The sequence below is a fragment of the Oreochromis aureus genome, linkage group 6 (assembly GCF_013358895.1).
Source record: "Oreochromis aureus strain Israel breed Guangdong linkage group 6, ZZ_aureus, whole genome shotgun sequence".
In the NCBI taxonomy this organism is placed as follows: domain Eukaryota; kingdom Metazoa; phylum Chordata; class Actinopteri; order Cichliformes; family Cichlidae; genus Oreochromis; species Oreochromis aureus.
The window spans coordinates 17,972,799-17,988,422 of record NC_052947.1 but is presented as its reverse complement, the minus strand read 5'-3'; the positions used below and the strand labels follow the sequence as shown (position 1 = coordinate 17,988,422).

The following is a 15,624-nucleotide window of genomic DNA, read 5'->3' as shown; positions in this document are numbered from 1 at the left end:
AATTTTCTCCTATAATTTGAAAATATACTGTCTAGTTTGTTTTGGACTCACAATTTTTTATACCCACAAAGATTTTATCTAGACTAAACGTATGTAACAGTAAACAAAGGAACCAACAACTAGATTTTGACATTTTGGGAAACAGTCATACTTGCTTACTTGGTATACTGGTATACTTTTGTATCCGCACAATAAATACACACACTGGCGTCTCCATTAGGTTGCTAGTACTGGGTTGGACCCCTTTTGCCTTCAGAGCTGCTTTAAGTCTTTGTGGTGCAGATTTAACAAGGAGCCGGAAATTTTCCTCACAGACTTTGGTCCATACTGACATGACAGCATCACACAGCTGCTGCATATTTGTCAGCTCACATCAATCTCCCATTTCATCACGTCCCAAATATGGTGTATTGGATTCAGATCTGCTGACTGTAGAGGTCATTTAAGTACAGCGAAAGAAACCAGTTTGAGATTATTTGAGTTTTGTGATATGGTGTGTTATACTGCTGGAAGCAGCCATCAGAAGATGGGTACACTGCAATCCAAAAGGGACAGGGTGAGCAACACAGGTAGGCTGGGATATAGTCTTACCTGCTTCAAGGTTTGTCGTGCATTCACAGATGCTCTTCTGTAAACTTTGATTTTAACAAGTTGGATATTGTTGAATGTCTGACCTCTGCAATCGAGAAGGCAGCTCAATAGATATTTTCTTTTTTTTCTGACTTTTTTCTGTAAACCCTAGAGATAGTTGTATGGGGAAAATCCCAGTAGATCAGTAGCTTCAGAAACACTCAGACCAATCCATTTAGTACCAAAAACCATTTCACGTTCAAGTAACATAAATCACCTTTCCTCTATATTCTGATGCTCTGTTTGAACTTTAGCAGGTCATCTCGTTCATGTCTGCATGCATCAATGCATTGAGTTGCTACCACGTGATTGACATGTTATTTGTATTAACTCTTTCATGCATGAATTATGACAACCTCAATCCGTATTTTTATTCATCTTTAAGCATGAAAAAAAGATTTTTGAACTTCATTTTTTAAACGTGTATTTTTCAAATAGTTTTTTACATGTCCACTGAGGTGGACAAAATCACCTTTGGAGTGAGTGGCAGGGTATGGAGTGACACATCAGTGTCCAATGTAGTGGACACAAATACAAGAAAACAGCGTTTGAATAGCTGTCCACTGTAGTGACCACTATGCGTAAAAGGGTTAATGAGCAGCTGAACACAACAGTGTGCTAAATCGCTTTAGCTACATCGGCCCTGCAGACCACATGTTGTATCTGATGCTGTACTTTTGTAAGTTTTTGTATCGTTTTTCTTTCTAAATGGATTAATAAGATTTTATGAGCTTTACAGGGAGACTAACAGTAAAAACCTGAACTCTAGAAAAGTTTAGCTAGCTGTTTTCAGCTGCTTTCAGCTTTTTATTTCAGTATTTGCACTTGTAATCTAACTTTCTTTTGGCTTCATTATATGCTAAAGATATGAGGGCAGTGTAAAATAAAACTAAACCCCCAAAATGTAAATGTAGCTTTAACTGTGCTATTTCTGGAGAGCATCTATGAGTGCTGGTACAAGTAAAAAAACAAATAACACATTAAGTAAATTTCTTTATGAAGCGAAGCTTCAGATAGGCAATGATGAGAAATATGATCATCATAACAGTCAAAGCTACATGATTCTCCCACAGACCCCAGGAGGTGTAGTCTATGCCCAGGTACTCCAGATACTGCTCTCCTGTGCATCTGAAATGAGGCATGTTCAAACTGGTCAGACATCAGAGCCACAACACAACATGTTATTAACCAGTAAGACGGAACTGGATCTATTACTCACGTCTGGCCACCTGTGTTCACAGTGCAGTTGGCTGTCATAGCTGACATGTTGCTGTTTCGGATTACAACCTCTTCGCAGAACCTCAGACCCACAAATTCATTCATCTTCAAGGCCTGAACAAAGACAGCAGGTGAGGCAGAGCAGTAAATCCTAAGCAGAACAATTTAAATACAATATGGTGCGTTTGGCAGATCATTTGTTCCATTTTAAAACAATAAATGTAATGTAGCTATTCTCTTTTGGGTCTCACCTCCCTTTTCACGTATAGGTTGCCATATAAAGTAACTTCCTGTTTTATTTTTAAAGTCTCTTGTCTCTTGCGTGCTGTCTTTAGCTGTGCTTGTGATCTTGTTTTCCCTGATTAGTTTCAGCTGCGCACCCCGATGTTTCCCATTTACCTAGTGTGTATTAATAGCCTTTGTCTCCCCTCAGATCTTTGTTTGGTCATACTGTTTGAACGCCGTTGGTTTCCTTAGTGTGTTGGCCTTAATCCTCTCCTTTGAGTTTGGCTCCATGGTTTTTTTTAAGTGCATTAACAGTAGGCTATCCACTTGGTCGTGTATGTTTGGTATGACGTTCGACACCCAACAGTTAAAATCAGAGAAGTCTGTTTAGTCTATGCATTCAGCCACCTAACATCAAGTTTAGAGTGTAGTTCCTACCCCAGTTCAATAAAAACACACTTACAGACACAACAATTAAAACTAAAACTAACTAAAAACATCAGGAATATATGTGAAGGAGGTTGTCCATGATATGTATTTATTTCGTTGAGGTGATAACCTCTGTCTGAATTTTGAATTGTTTCTGTTACTTTCTCTATATATCTGCATGTTCTGCCGTCAAAACCTTTAATGATGACTTACTGCAAGACCATAACGAGGAATACTAAAGTACTTCAGCCAAGCCAACCAGTCTTTGGTGCTGGGTAGATTCACCAGGAGTCCTGAAAAAATCTAGAAGACACAAAGTTAGTTTATATGTCTTTTTCTGGAGGGTAGAGCTGACATAACACGACTTACAAACACATCTAAATGTTTCAAAGTCCAAATGCAGGATGTTATTAGTCTCACGGGAGCTTTTACTATCAGACAGTAAAACATGTAGATAGTAAACCTGATTTTTTTTAAATCAAAAGCATAATTTCTCAAGATGCGTGTTGGTTGGATACAACACCTTTTAAATGAATAACCGTCTATTGTTCATTATAATATATGGATAATATAATAAATCTCTGTTGCTTATAGAGACTTAGTCAGATATAGATTCATAGTCAATGTTTTCTGGGAAAGTTTGCTATTGATTAAGAAATTAATCAACAATCATTTATAATGCACTTACTGGCCACTTCATTAGGCATTGCTGTTCTTATACTTAATTTGTCAACCCCGTAGTAGCAACTTGGTGCATTTAAGCATGTACACAAGGTCAAGAAGACCTGCTGAAGTTCAAACTGAGCATCAGAATGGGGAAGAAAGGTGATTGAAGTGAAATTTTGCCCACACAGCCATCTCAAAAATGAGAAAATATCCAGTGAGTGGAAGGTCTGGGTGAAAATGGTTTGTTGATGCCAAAAGTAAAAGGAGAATGGTCAGACTGCTCTGAGCAGGCAACAGTAACCAACTCGTGACAGTCAAAGTGTGCAGAAGAGCATCTCTGAATGCACAACACATCAAACCTTGACCACACCCCAGCATACCCGAGTATTGTTGCTGACCATCTCCATCCCTTTATAACCACATCTGATGGCTGCTTAAAGTGACCAGTGAGTTTATGTCATCATGTCATATGTCTTCTATTTAAAAGGTTTCATTTTTTTTTTAAAACACCTCAAACTACCTAAAACAAAAAACGGAGATGTCATTTGTACTCCTTCTCCCTTCCAACTTATTTATGTGGGTCATGGGGTTGCTATATCTCTCACCATCATGAAGACAAAGGTGATGGTCATGAGGATGTTGGCAAGAGCCACGACACTCTGGTCAGCTGAGATGGCCATGGTCATGGCTGTGGCTGTGTAGGCCACCAGAGTCACTGTCAGCATGAAGACAAAAAAGGCTTCTGCTGTGGATTTGAGCCCTGGTTGGACACACAGTTTTGTGTGTTTTTACACACTGATGTCATTTTTTTTAAGTTTAAATGCAAAAGTTAAAATAGTTAAATAGATAAAAGTCTTACCAATCAAAAAATAGACAACACAGCTGAAGATAACAGAGGTGACGGTGCGAAGAGCGATATCAGACAGGATCTTAGAAAGGAAGTAGACAGACACTCTGTAGTAGCCACTGATGTACTCATGCCTGTCACAAGAGAAACACATAAAGCAACACTTCAATCTAGAGTCACACACACACACACACACACACACACACACACACACACACACACACACACAGGTATACGTCATCCTGATGGAAAACTTACACGAAGAGTTTCCTCTCAGTGATGAAGAGCTCGGCTGCAGAGACAGTACTGAAACACTGGTTGGTAGTGATGAAGAAGAGGGCGCCCATCCTGGAGCAATCAGAAAAGCAAAAGTCTGATCAGTGGGGGTCATGTGATTGTTGGGTTTTTCTCTGTACGTATTATTGTAGGGTGTACCTTGGAATATAAAGCGCCTTGAGGCGACTGTTTTTGTAATTTGATGCTGTATAAAGTTGGAATTGGAACCTCTCAGACAGCACAACACTTAAAATCAGACATGTTCAGTGCAGAATAAAGACTAAAGATCTTACGTACTGTAACATGACCTTTGAAAACTTGAAAATGTTTGCAGTAGCCTGTCACTGATGTCCTGAGCACAGACTCCCAATCTGAGCAATATGAGCTCATACACACATAAACTAAAGTACAATTTCACACGACTCCTCACAAATTTCTTTTGCATTTGTTTTCTGGGTTTTTTTCCCCTCATTGCTGATTTTCCTACGCTAACTGTTGATGCTGATTGTTGTTGCCCCAATATTAGCCCCTACACCAAGCGAAGAGGAAGGAGGGGTGAATAACTTGAGACATTTAAGCCACGTACGGGCTGTCTGCCATTCTGCATGTGCACTGACCTTGAATATAATCACATTAGGTCCTTGTACACTACTGAAAGGAAAAAGGGAGACCACTGAGGTCTCTGATGGGCTTCGCTGGACTTGCGAGTACCAGGTTGTGCCCAATAAAAAACGGTAAGAGGATTAACCGAGCGAGAATTACCTTTCACACTTTTTCACCAGAAGCGGTCACTGACCTGAACATTTATGGGGAAACATGTTGCCTTTAGCGTGTAAACGCATAGTATTAAAAAATAAAAACAAAACAACCTAAAAATGAAACAATAGAAGAAGTCCAGTTTAAAACAACGACTTACTAACAAAAGCAAATGCTACTGAAGCTACTAATTTAAACATTTGCCATTCCTATATAGATTTTTTGTAGTTGCAGCGCATTAAAAAAAGAGTTTTGGGGTTAACATATTGTGGAAAACATCATCTATAAAATATGTGGAGTCCAAACAATTAATAAATTGCTTATTAGTGATTTTCCTCACAAATGCTGCTGGATTCGTTCAGTTCGCTGACGTGAGGCACACACAAGAAATCTGGAAAAATGGAAGCAAAGAGGGTGACCAGACTATTTTATTTTAAATTAGATATTAATGCTTTAGGAGTAATTATTTATAAATGCTAGTGGGTGTGGCACAGCAGTGCAGTGGTTAGCACTGATGCCTCAGATTTTTGAAGACACAGTGAAGTACCATGCTAAAGAAAGACACTCTACAAACTGGCAACCCAAATGCTATTCTACAGGCTTAAGCGATCAACGAAGCATTACTAAACCAAGCCATGAATATAGCTTACACATTTTATGACTGAAGCGTCAAATCTTAGGTTGACATTTTTCGTGTTAGCTGACTGGTTTGTAGTCTTAAATGAACCTTTTACAAGTGTATTAAACCCATATCTGAACCACATCGCTGCGTCTCACGCCCCGACTATGGAGGCGAAGGACTTTCTCGAGCATTTTTTAAGCTGCACCGTTCACTCACACATGCCAACAATTCCTCTAAATCAGATGGTTTACTGCGATAACTGCAAGACCAGATGGGGAAGTAACAGTCACACTGCAGTAACAGGGCGAGGGCTGTGTTAACATGACAGTTAATAAAAACATCGATTTTATAAGAGTATGTTGAAGCATTTATTTGCCTGGGGACAACGAGAGTGAAAAGGAATTTTGCTGTGTGAGCTTTACATTATTGCATGCATTTCATGTAGTGCCATATATATTAAACCACCTAAATTACACCCATGTAATAAGTATTATAATTTTGAGAAATTAGCTGATTAGCTGCTGTGGCATTCAGACAATGGGAATCCTTTAAATAAACAAATAACACACAATATTAAAATGATCAAAGTACAAATTAGTTAGCCATGAAGATGTTTTGGGGGGGGTTTTTTTGGAGATGACAGCAGGACAGTCACATTACATACTCAGAACATTTTGTAAAATATTATTACGTGACTTCAGCTCACTGTTGAGAGCAGTTCTCTCACCTGTTCTGAATACCACTCTGATCATCTTTGACCCCAAAGAAAATGGCTCCCACGATGAGAGCGAGGAAAACGTTGACTCCCAGCTGCGCAAGAGATTTAGACAACATGATGACTTCTGTGCCTACAACATACACATTCATTATGTTGTTATATAAAAAACTTAAAACCTCCTGAAGTTTAATCCAAACTTACCAGTTGGTGTTTATGAAAAACCAAAACCAAATTTAACTTTTGGGGGTAAAAAACAAAATAAAACATGGGTACAAAGGACTGAAATGAGCAGAAAATGCTAAGGTTATGTCCTCCTGAACTGATCCTGGGGTGAGATGACTGGGGTGAAAAAAAAAAAGTGAAAGCAAGACATGTTTTAAGCTGAAACTATTTACAGGTTATGACAGGACTAAGCGGTTCCCAGGGTGAAGGGATAAGCCAGTAAGGTTGAGCCTTTTTCACCTCATTCCCCTCAGTCCCTCATGTGGAAGCTGGGCAGCGGCGGGATAGGTCATGATGCCATCATGTGATGACTCCCACAACGGGGCCAAGGGGCTTTGGCTAGATATGATATCAGTTCAGATTCAGGCCCAAAGAGGCAGGAGTAGGGTCACAACAGTCACCAAAGCTGATTACAGCACCCATACCACCAAGGACCCCTCTCGAAGGATTATTTTGACTTATTTAGGACCAATTAGCTGTTAATAATTCTTAAAGTGAGGAGACTTCTGACAGCATTTTGCCGCCATGGGGCGACTAATGAGGTCATAAAGCTGACCCCTCTAACACGCTGTCTGCATATCCTGCTCACGATGATGGGACCAATACAATGTATGCTTTTATTTTTAAACATACTTAAGTTTAAACCTGTCACTAATGAACTAATTAACTATTCAAAGTTACCAATTTAGCTACAAAAAAGTTGGTAAAAGTCTTTACCAGCTAATGAGCTTTATGTTCAGCTGACAGACACGAGAGTGGCACTGACCGACGTCTGAAAGTCGAGCACGTGCCCTAAAAGACGATGGTGTATGTGCTTACCTGGGCCACAGATGTTTGGGGGTTCAACATGAGGTTCTGAAATGTTCTGTGAAGGACCCATCGTAGCTGGTGAAAGAACGAGCTGTTATAGGTGATGGTGCGGGACTTTGGGAGGGATCCACAGCACTTATCTTTAACAATGTGCTCCAGTTCGGCTCGTGTGTTGCTGGAGTAACCGCTGTTCCTGTACTCATCCACCAGGCGCTCCTCGATGCTCTGCCTGGAGCTACTGAGCTCCTCAAAGTCCAGATCTGTTCACAAATACAAAAAACCCCATTCAGTTCTATTTTACTTTTATACCACCAATTCACTCTGGCACTTTATATACAGATTTGACTCTAGAATAGAGTTAATGGTCGACTATGTACACCCCACGATTCAGCAGCTTGTAGAACCACCTTTAGCAGCCACAACTTGAGCTGTTTTCTATATGACTTTATCAAACTCTCACATGGATGTGGAGGAATCCCTGATTTTTTCTGCTTACATTTTCACGTGAAATTTTTTCACTTGCAGAAAATGTTAACAAAAATTAAGGCGTTATGAGGTCCAGTAACAACCATCTGTCTTCCTGTTTCACTCTGTCAACTCTAATTTGTGTGTTGTTCTAATCACTCTAAATGTCTCATTTAAAACACTTTAAATAACTTGTTAATAATTAAATGTTCAGGTAAAAATACTGAATCTTCATCATCTTCTTTATTGTATCCTACCTTTTTGTGGATGTTACAAAATCAAAGAAAAATGCAAAGAAATGAGCACATTTGCACAGGATATGTTTGTTTGTTGTTATTCTATGAGACCAGGAGATGTGATACAAGCTTGACTGAATATTCATGGATGGTTAATTATGCCGCTACCTTCAGAGCCATGCACTTTAGTCATTGCTGTGGCGGTGAAGTCTCCGTTAATCACATCCAAAAAGAAGTCAGCTGGGTTGTTGTGGGGCTCGCAGGCATAGCCTTGAACACAAATCACAATCATGCAGCTCAATATCAAAGCAAATCCTATACATACAGTGACCCTACAGCTTTTTTAGAAGCTCCACATCCATCTACATTTATTTACTTCATAAATTAAAGAAAACTGTAAAGAAGTGTCTTGTGATGTTACTGTTTAGTCAGTGTAATCACCGATGTTGGCAAAGTAGTCCAAAGCGTTTGGCGCTGGTCCGTGGTACACCATTTTACCACTGACCAACAGTGTGAGAGTGTCAAACAGTCTGTAGATGGAGTAGCGAGGTTGGTGGATAGACATAATTATGGTTCTACCATGACTCGCCATTCTGAAAAGACACATAATACAGTAAAAAAACAATATGGACTACAATAAATTGATCTAAATAAAGTAGAAGCAAACAGCAGCAATTTTCCTGCTTTAATTTTTCTATGTAAAATGATAAGCTTCTGTTTAAAGTTAACCAAACTACAGAATTTAGCTTGAAACACTTTTCAAAATCCTTTAAAGCCCAGAAGCTCAAGATTTTACTTTATTCTAACGAAATCTGAGAAATTAGAGAGAGTCCAGGTTTTCTCACCTTTTCAGCAGGAGCAGGACAGAGTTGGCAGTGCTTGCGTCCAGGCCGGTGGTCGGTTCATCCAGAAATAGGACAGCAGGATCGATGATCAGCTCCATGCCGATGTTTGTCCTCTTTCTCTCTCCTCCTGAGATTCCTCGGGTCATCTGCGTGCCCACCTGAGGAACAAAAAAACCAACAACAAAACACAACGTGGATCGCTGAAAATACGCTTCACCTACTTGTTAGAGGACAGGTGAGTGACAGGCTGTGATTATCTGCAGCACCTTGGAGTCAGCCACTTCGGTGAGACCCAGTTCTTTAATGAGGTGACTGACTCGAGCCTCCTTCTCGACCTGAGGCACGGAGACGTGCAGTCGCAGAGCCGCAGAAAAACGCAGATTCTCCCTCACGGTCAGGGTGCCCATGACCACATCTTCCTAGTAGGGAGACGAAAGCTTGATCAAAGGTCACAAACAGAGAAGCTATTTTGTAGTTATCATTTTCACAAATCCTTAATGGAAACAACCACAAACAAGACGTTGTTCAGAACGCTGCCTCACAGCAAGAAGCAAGAGTGATCGTCGGCAGGGTTTGCAGGTTTTTCTGGGAGGTCTAAGCCTGCCTGCCTGTCGTCTCTAAGGACACTTGCACAAAATATTTCTCATCTCAAGAGTTTCTTCTTAAAAGAGGTCTAACACAAACAATCTCAGCACTATGTTTAATGTTTAACACCTAAAGAGAGCTGCATTTTTCACAGGAGTACGTAGAAAATAAACCAGAGAATGACTCAGACTCACAGAGCTTAACAAGTTTATTAGACCAAAACACAATTTAAGTTTTATCCCACAGCTGTTCTAAATTAACAGCACTGCTAATTACCAAAATCATTTCTTATGTTTCTGTAATGATTAAATATAAAATATAATAATAAATATATAAAATATATTTATCTGTCCTATCCATAATTTTTTAAAATTTAACATTTTACAAGAAAGCTGAAAAAACTTTCTTTTAAATTTAGAATTACAGTTTTTTTTACCTGTGCTCCTAAACAGAAAAATTATTTTTTGCGACTGACGCTCTTCTCTTCTTCTCAGAGAGGACTAGAGTGCCGGCTCAAATTTGGGTATAAAAATGTAAATTCAGCTGTTATTTGCCTGATAAACAATAATATAATTTGTAGTTTTAAACACATTTTCGATAGATTTCTAAAATATTTGCGCTTTCATGTCTTTGTGGCAGGTGGTATCAAGCATTTGTTAAGCACTGTACATTTATCAAATAAATACATTTCAAAACATAATATCACTATATCCATATCTGTGCATCTGAGTGGATATAAAATGGTTAATATGGGTTATTTAAAGAAATACAAATTTACCTGGACGACATAGCCAGAGAGGCACTTAAAGTTTGGAGGCTGTGGGGCTCCATCAATGAGAACTTCACCCGAGAGACCTGCGGGATCCTTCCTCGCAGCCAGAATATCCAAGAATCTCAAAGACAAAGACCAAAGAAAACTTCTAAAGATATCCAAAACAAGGTAATTATTTCAAGATTATATACAGTTAGGTCCATAAGTATTCAGACAATGTCATTTGAATTCAACGGGCCTAAAAATATCACATTAACTGTTTGGGAATTGCAGGCCTTTTTATGCATAAATACCCCATTTTTAAAGGTTCAAAAATAATTAACAACGAGACGTTTGGTGGCTAGGTGAGGCTCTTTCCCTCATAATTTCAACTGACAAATGAAGCAGACGTAATATCTGAAGTCAGCTCAAAGTATTATGAGCTGACAGAAGGTTTAATAAATAGTCCAGTTTAAAAGAAAAAATCATGGTTCAAGTTTTACAGGGTTAAGAGCGGCCAAATGAAACACCTGGTTGGTTCCTAAAAACAATGAATCCACTGCCCAGTATTACGACAACTAAAGTGCTGAATTATTTCTGTGGTTCACTGTATCTAATCATGATCAAGAGACGCCTTCATGAATACAGAGCGTTTACTACAAGGTGCAAACCTCTGGTTACACATCTACAAGAGCTCGCACAGTTCAGGAAAAAAACCAACGTTGGAAAAATGAAAGCAAGATGAACGCGTACCAGTATGAACAGAAGAGAAAACAATGGTGAAGGAGAGAAAATGCTCATGATCCAAAGCACAACCCACCCTCTGTCAAACATGTCAGATGGCTGTTCACAGCAAATGCAGTACTTACTTGTACTGCTTGTATTACTGTTTGTTCAATCACATATTGATTAATTGATTTATACTGTAATAAGATAATAATACAATGATTTATAGACCTAACTTGAAAACTGAAGTGGTACTCACGAAGATTTTCCACTTCCAGTAGGTCCAAGAATAGCGTTCAGACCAGGTCTCATAATCCCACTGCGAGACAGTGACACAGGCAAAAAGTGAGTGTAATGATTTAATAATGAAAAAAGAAACTAAAATACTGGTATTTGCTTATGTTTCCAATTAAAAATGTTTTTTCTTAGATTTTTATGCCACTGTATCGGTTTTATGCCACAGACACAAAGCACGTAATCAAAGTAGTTAATGTGGTCCTTAGACACATGCTGAAATGCAGCACTTTTATTAAATGAATCATCCCTCCTAATCCCATTTAAAGTAATATTCATAAATGGATTTTACAGCAAATACAGATATCATATCATTTTAAAAAATGTAACAATTTAAAGAACTTCAGAGACTTCAGAAAGCACGGAATGAGTCAGTGATTCAAAACAGAGTTGAAGACTGAATTAAGGTCTGGTGGTGGATCACGTGACGCTGTTTAATTCGTTTCCCTGGCAGACTGCTCTTTAGTGCATTTCAGAGATTATATGCAAGAAACCATGCTTAATATCATATAATTAACACTGTGGCAGGAAAAAGGTTCCCCCTAAAAAAAACTTGCGTGAAATGATTCATTCTTCCATGGGAAACGTCAGCTGTATTTAATACCATCAGAAAGGAACTGTAAGGGTCTATCCACTATTGTCCCACTTTGTGGAACGATGCAATGAGCCATACTGGACTGACATGGAACAAAAACAAAACAAAAAAAGCAAGGTGACACCCCCCAAAAATCAAGAAATCTAAAACAATCAGTGCAATAAAATTCAAAAGGATTCATTTTGCATTTTTTCTGAAAGTCAACAAAGTGAAAATCATAAGATTTCTACTGTTTAATGGGGTTCTGTGCATGTTCAGCTAATTTAAGCAGAGGGGCAATAATTTTAAAAAGCAGATTATTAAATGTTTTACAGGTTTTCTGCTGCACTTATCAAGTGAGCAAATCATAGCTCTGCAGGTTAATATCTGTAAATTCTGTAAATTCATGTGCACGTTAGTGTGTGAGTGATGAGAAAACGGAGGAAAACGAGTGAGAACGTGACACAGCGGAGAAAGACAAAGAGACTGACTTGAGGTCCACTAGTATTTCCTTGGAGAGGATCTTTCTCTTGCAGAGGAAGCCGCTCTGCGTCTGCACTTTGTACTGGATGTTGTGGAAGCTCACGGTGGAACCGCACCGCTGTTTCTTCCCGTCCACGCCCGTGCCGACCTTTGACACGGCCATCCCATTAGTACCGATGTCTTCTATCATTGCAATGTTGATGTGACTGGTTTTCTCCATCATCCTCTGCTGCAACCAAAAACACAGAATTTTACACATGAAAGAGAAACGCTGTTACTTTACTAAAGGCACAGACTGATCAGTATGATGATAAGGATCGCTTTGAAGTGGTGTTAAGGTTTCCACCTCTTGAATATCTGCTGCATGCAAATCACTTTTTGAAGCAATATTTCTAAAATCAGCATAGCTATCAGCTGTTTTAACCATTCTGAGAGTCTCATTTAAATAATAACCACCTGCAAAAGTTGTAAATAACAAGATCAACTAGTAACTGTGTTCATTGCCAAAGGAGGCATTAGTTCTAAATTGTATAAAGCAAAAAAGATCAACACGGGGACACACATTTCTTCTAATTTGATCTAATTTAATTTTGAAGTTGTAAGTTTAAATGCAGTCTAAGGCTGGTATTCTATGGCTTCGAAGGGATAAACTGATAAGGATAAATAAATACAACAAATAAAAATCCTGGAATTTAAGGAACAGTGGATTTTTCACTGCATTACTCAGGGATGAGACATGCAGGACAACACTGTGAGCTTAATATTTTTAAACTCATTTATGAGGGTCCTTGATTCAGAGGACATGTCCATTTTTTATTTTAATTTTTATTAATTTAGAGGACTAAAGATGTACTGAAACGTATTGACGTGCTTTATTATTATTATTATCATTATTATTATTATTATTATTATTATTGGGAACAGTACAGTTTTTAAATCCACGCGTTGTTTCTGTGGCACGCGCTGCTCTTTATAACAGTGTTTTGTGTTTGAGCTCAGGTGTTAAAGAAAAACACACAGCAGGTATATGAGTGGACAAGAATATTATAGCTATGTAAAACACGTGACCTCGGGGATTTACACTCCATGGGTCAAACCTGCCTGAGATAAAATTAAGGGACTATTTCTTCTTGCGCCAATGCTAAAGCAAAGCAGCAGCTGCACGTGATTTATTGTAGACGTTAATAAATAAAATATGATTGAGGAGCTGCTGAAATCAACGGAGAGAGGAAAGAAAATCTTTGTAGCTGTGACTTACCGGGCGGTGAGGATGTGAGAGGGCTGCTGCTGCGGACTGATGGCCAGCGGTACCTCACCCACAAGGGTCAAGCCCACTCAGGCTGGGGGAGGGAGGTGAGGCCCATCACATCTTTCACAGCTGCTCCTTTTTCTTTTTTTTTCGTTTTATTGTATTATTCATACAAACTTTAGCCAGATAATTTCATTATAAATCGAAGCATTTTTTATAATTATGCTACGTATAATACATCAGCTTCCCCCCCTTTCCACCAGAGTTACTGGTTTCTTCCAGGAGTTGCAATATAATGAAATCTGCATCTGCCATCCTGTTGTTTAGCTACCCACTACTGTATGTGGTTACACACGAGAGCAGAGGGCCACAACTTAATAGCTTGTAGCGGAAGTAGAGCATCTATCCCCTTTTAACATGTGTAGAAATGCAGTTTAATAGTTCCGGACACTTAATTCGAGGGGTGACTGACAGATACACAGCTTACAGATTTTTAGCGGGTGGAAATTTAAATGTTAATACATCATTGCATTGAAGTTTGCCTACCTGGCTCATTTTACACAAACTTTTATCGTCAGTCAAATTAATTAAATAAGTGTGGCTAACTTCAGTTCGTCAGAAGAGAGTATATCTACCTGTGGCATCCTGGTAAAAGTACTGCAGTAACTTTGTGTTTGTGATACTAAACCCCAGAGTGTGACTGTGAATGCTCGATTTCGATGCGTGTAAAAGAAAATTCATGTGTCTTCATGCAACTCTTGACTAAACAGGATCAGATTTCACAGGAGAGCATAATGGATTTATTGCACAAGATATAGTCTCTGTTAGGTTGCCAACAATCCTGTGAAGACTGTAGAGAAATATGATCCTAATTTTAGCAGCATTAGATTGCAACGGTGTGATGCTGCGTCCGGAGTTTGAAAGAGTCTGCATGTGTGCATTAGTGTGCCTATCGATTTTCAACATAAGTGCTTTAGGAAAACTGTAACTTCTTTGGTGTCACGGAGTAACTCTACTCTGTGGAAGCTTCCACCTGAAGGCGTCTACTGCATTCATGTACAGAAGGCAGGGATGGAAAACGACTCGGGAACCCACGACAAGGAAAGATGTGAAGCACAGGCTGACACCTGCAATCCCACTCAGTGCTTCTTGCCGTGGATTCTGTGGTGGATCCATCGGATCAGTGTCAGAACAAACATTAACTTTGAGTTCTGTCTCCCCCTGGTGGCCGTGGGAGAAATCTCACAGTGGCTCAGAATATTCTCTCAGAGTATCTCCATGCTGTGGTCATGTGTCCTTGTGGCACATCGCACTTTTCACGTAGATCTGAGATGGCTGCTTTCTGACTTACTTTTAAAGTCTTAAACAATATGCCACTCATCTATTTAGTCAAGCCGCTCAACCTATGTAACTCCAAAACATCATGCAGCCAGATGCTCTCAGTGCAACAGAAGTCAGGATTGCGTCTCAGCTGCAGACCCTAGACTAATGGAATAACCTGCCACTTGATATTTGTACTGTAGTCTATGCAGTCTTTTAAATCCAGCCTTAAAACTCACTTTTTTTTAAACCATGGCTTTTAATTGAAGTTCAGAGTTAAGTTCAAGTCCCATCAGGCTTTTTATGTTGTGTTCCCCTTTTTTATTATCTTGTTCTATTCAAATATATATATTTGTTTTATTTTATTGATCTGCAGTTTCATGTTGTTTTAAACCAACTCGTAAAGCACTTTAAAAAGCAACAAGGCTGACCAAAGTGCTGTAGAAATAAAACTGACATTGACCATAACTGAGTGAATGTCTAGTTCTCCATTTACATTTGGAAATTTCTTGAATTTGTTCTTATATATACAGGAAATTTTTTTGATTATTTGTCAGGTTGTTTCCCCAACAACTTAAAGCAGTTTGAATCTACACAATCTACATAGAAATGAGATTTTATTTTGTGTTAACTGAACAAAGACTTTGTGTTCTTGTGTAACTGATCACAATTAAGAT

General features: G+C 38.9%; 1 protein-coding gene across 2 annotated transcripts; it reads right to left on the bottom strand.

Annotated features, from left to right (window-relative positions):
- Positions 1-1,002: 1,002 nt before the first annotated feature.
- abcg2d (ATP-binding cassette, sub-family G (WHITE), member 2d) lies at positions 1,003-13,684 on the bottom strand. Of its 2 annotated transcripts, none has more exons than XM_039613822.1 (16): positions 13,637-13,684; positions 12,387-12,607; positions 11,287-11,346; positions 10,329-10,443; positions 9,232-9,384; positions 8,966-9,123; positions 8,562-8,713; positions 8,289-8,390; positions 7,429-7,679; positions 6,397-6,479; positions 4,274-4,363; positions 4,028-4,149; positions 3,774-3,928; positions 2,716-2,805; positions 1,850-1,962; positions 1,003-1,758 (listed from the first exon to the last, which is right to left on the bottom strand). In XM_039613822.1, the coding sequence occupies exons 2-16, from the start codon at positions 12,599-12,601 to the stop codon at positions 1,611-1,613; spliced, it is 2,007 nt and encodes a 668-aa protein (XP_039469756.1). In that variant the 5' UTR covers positions 12,602-12,607; positions 13,637-13,684; the 3' UTR covers positions 1,003-1,610. The 2 variants fall into 2 exon arrangements, with proteins under 2 accessions (XP_039469756.1, XP_031608171.2); XM_031752311.2 differs by having other exon boundaries at positions 12,387-12,604; positions 13,637-13,674.
- Between the last annotated feature and the right edge of the window lie 1,940 nt (positions 13,685-15,624).

Coding starts and splice junctions, on each gene's coding strand:
- abcg2d (XM_039613822.1), bottom strand. CDS start 12,601: ATGATGGAGAAAACCAGTCACATCAACATTGCAATGATAGAAGACATC. Junction 10,444..11,286: donor ACTGGAAGTGGAAAATCTTC/GTGAGTACCACT, acceptor TTTGTCTTTGAG/ATTCTTGGATATTCTGGCTG. Junction 4,364..6,396: donor CAGAGTGGTATTCAGAACAG/GTGAGAGAACTG, acceptor TGATTGCTCCAG/GATGGGCGCCCTCTTCTTCA.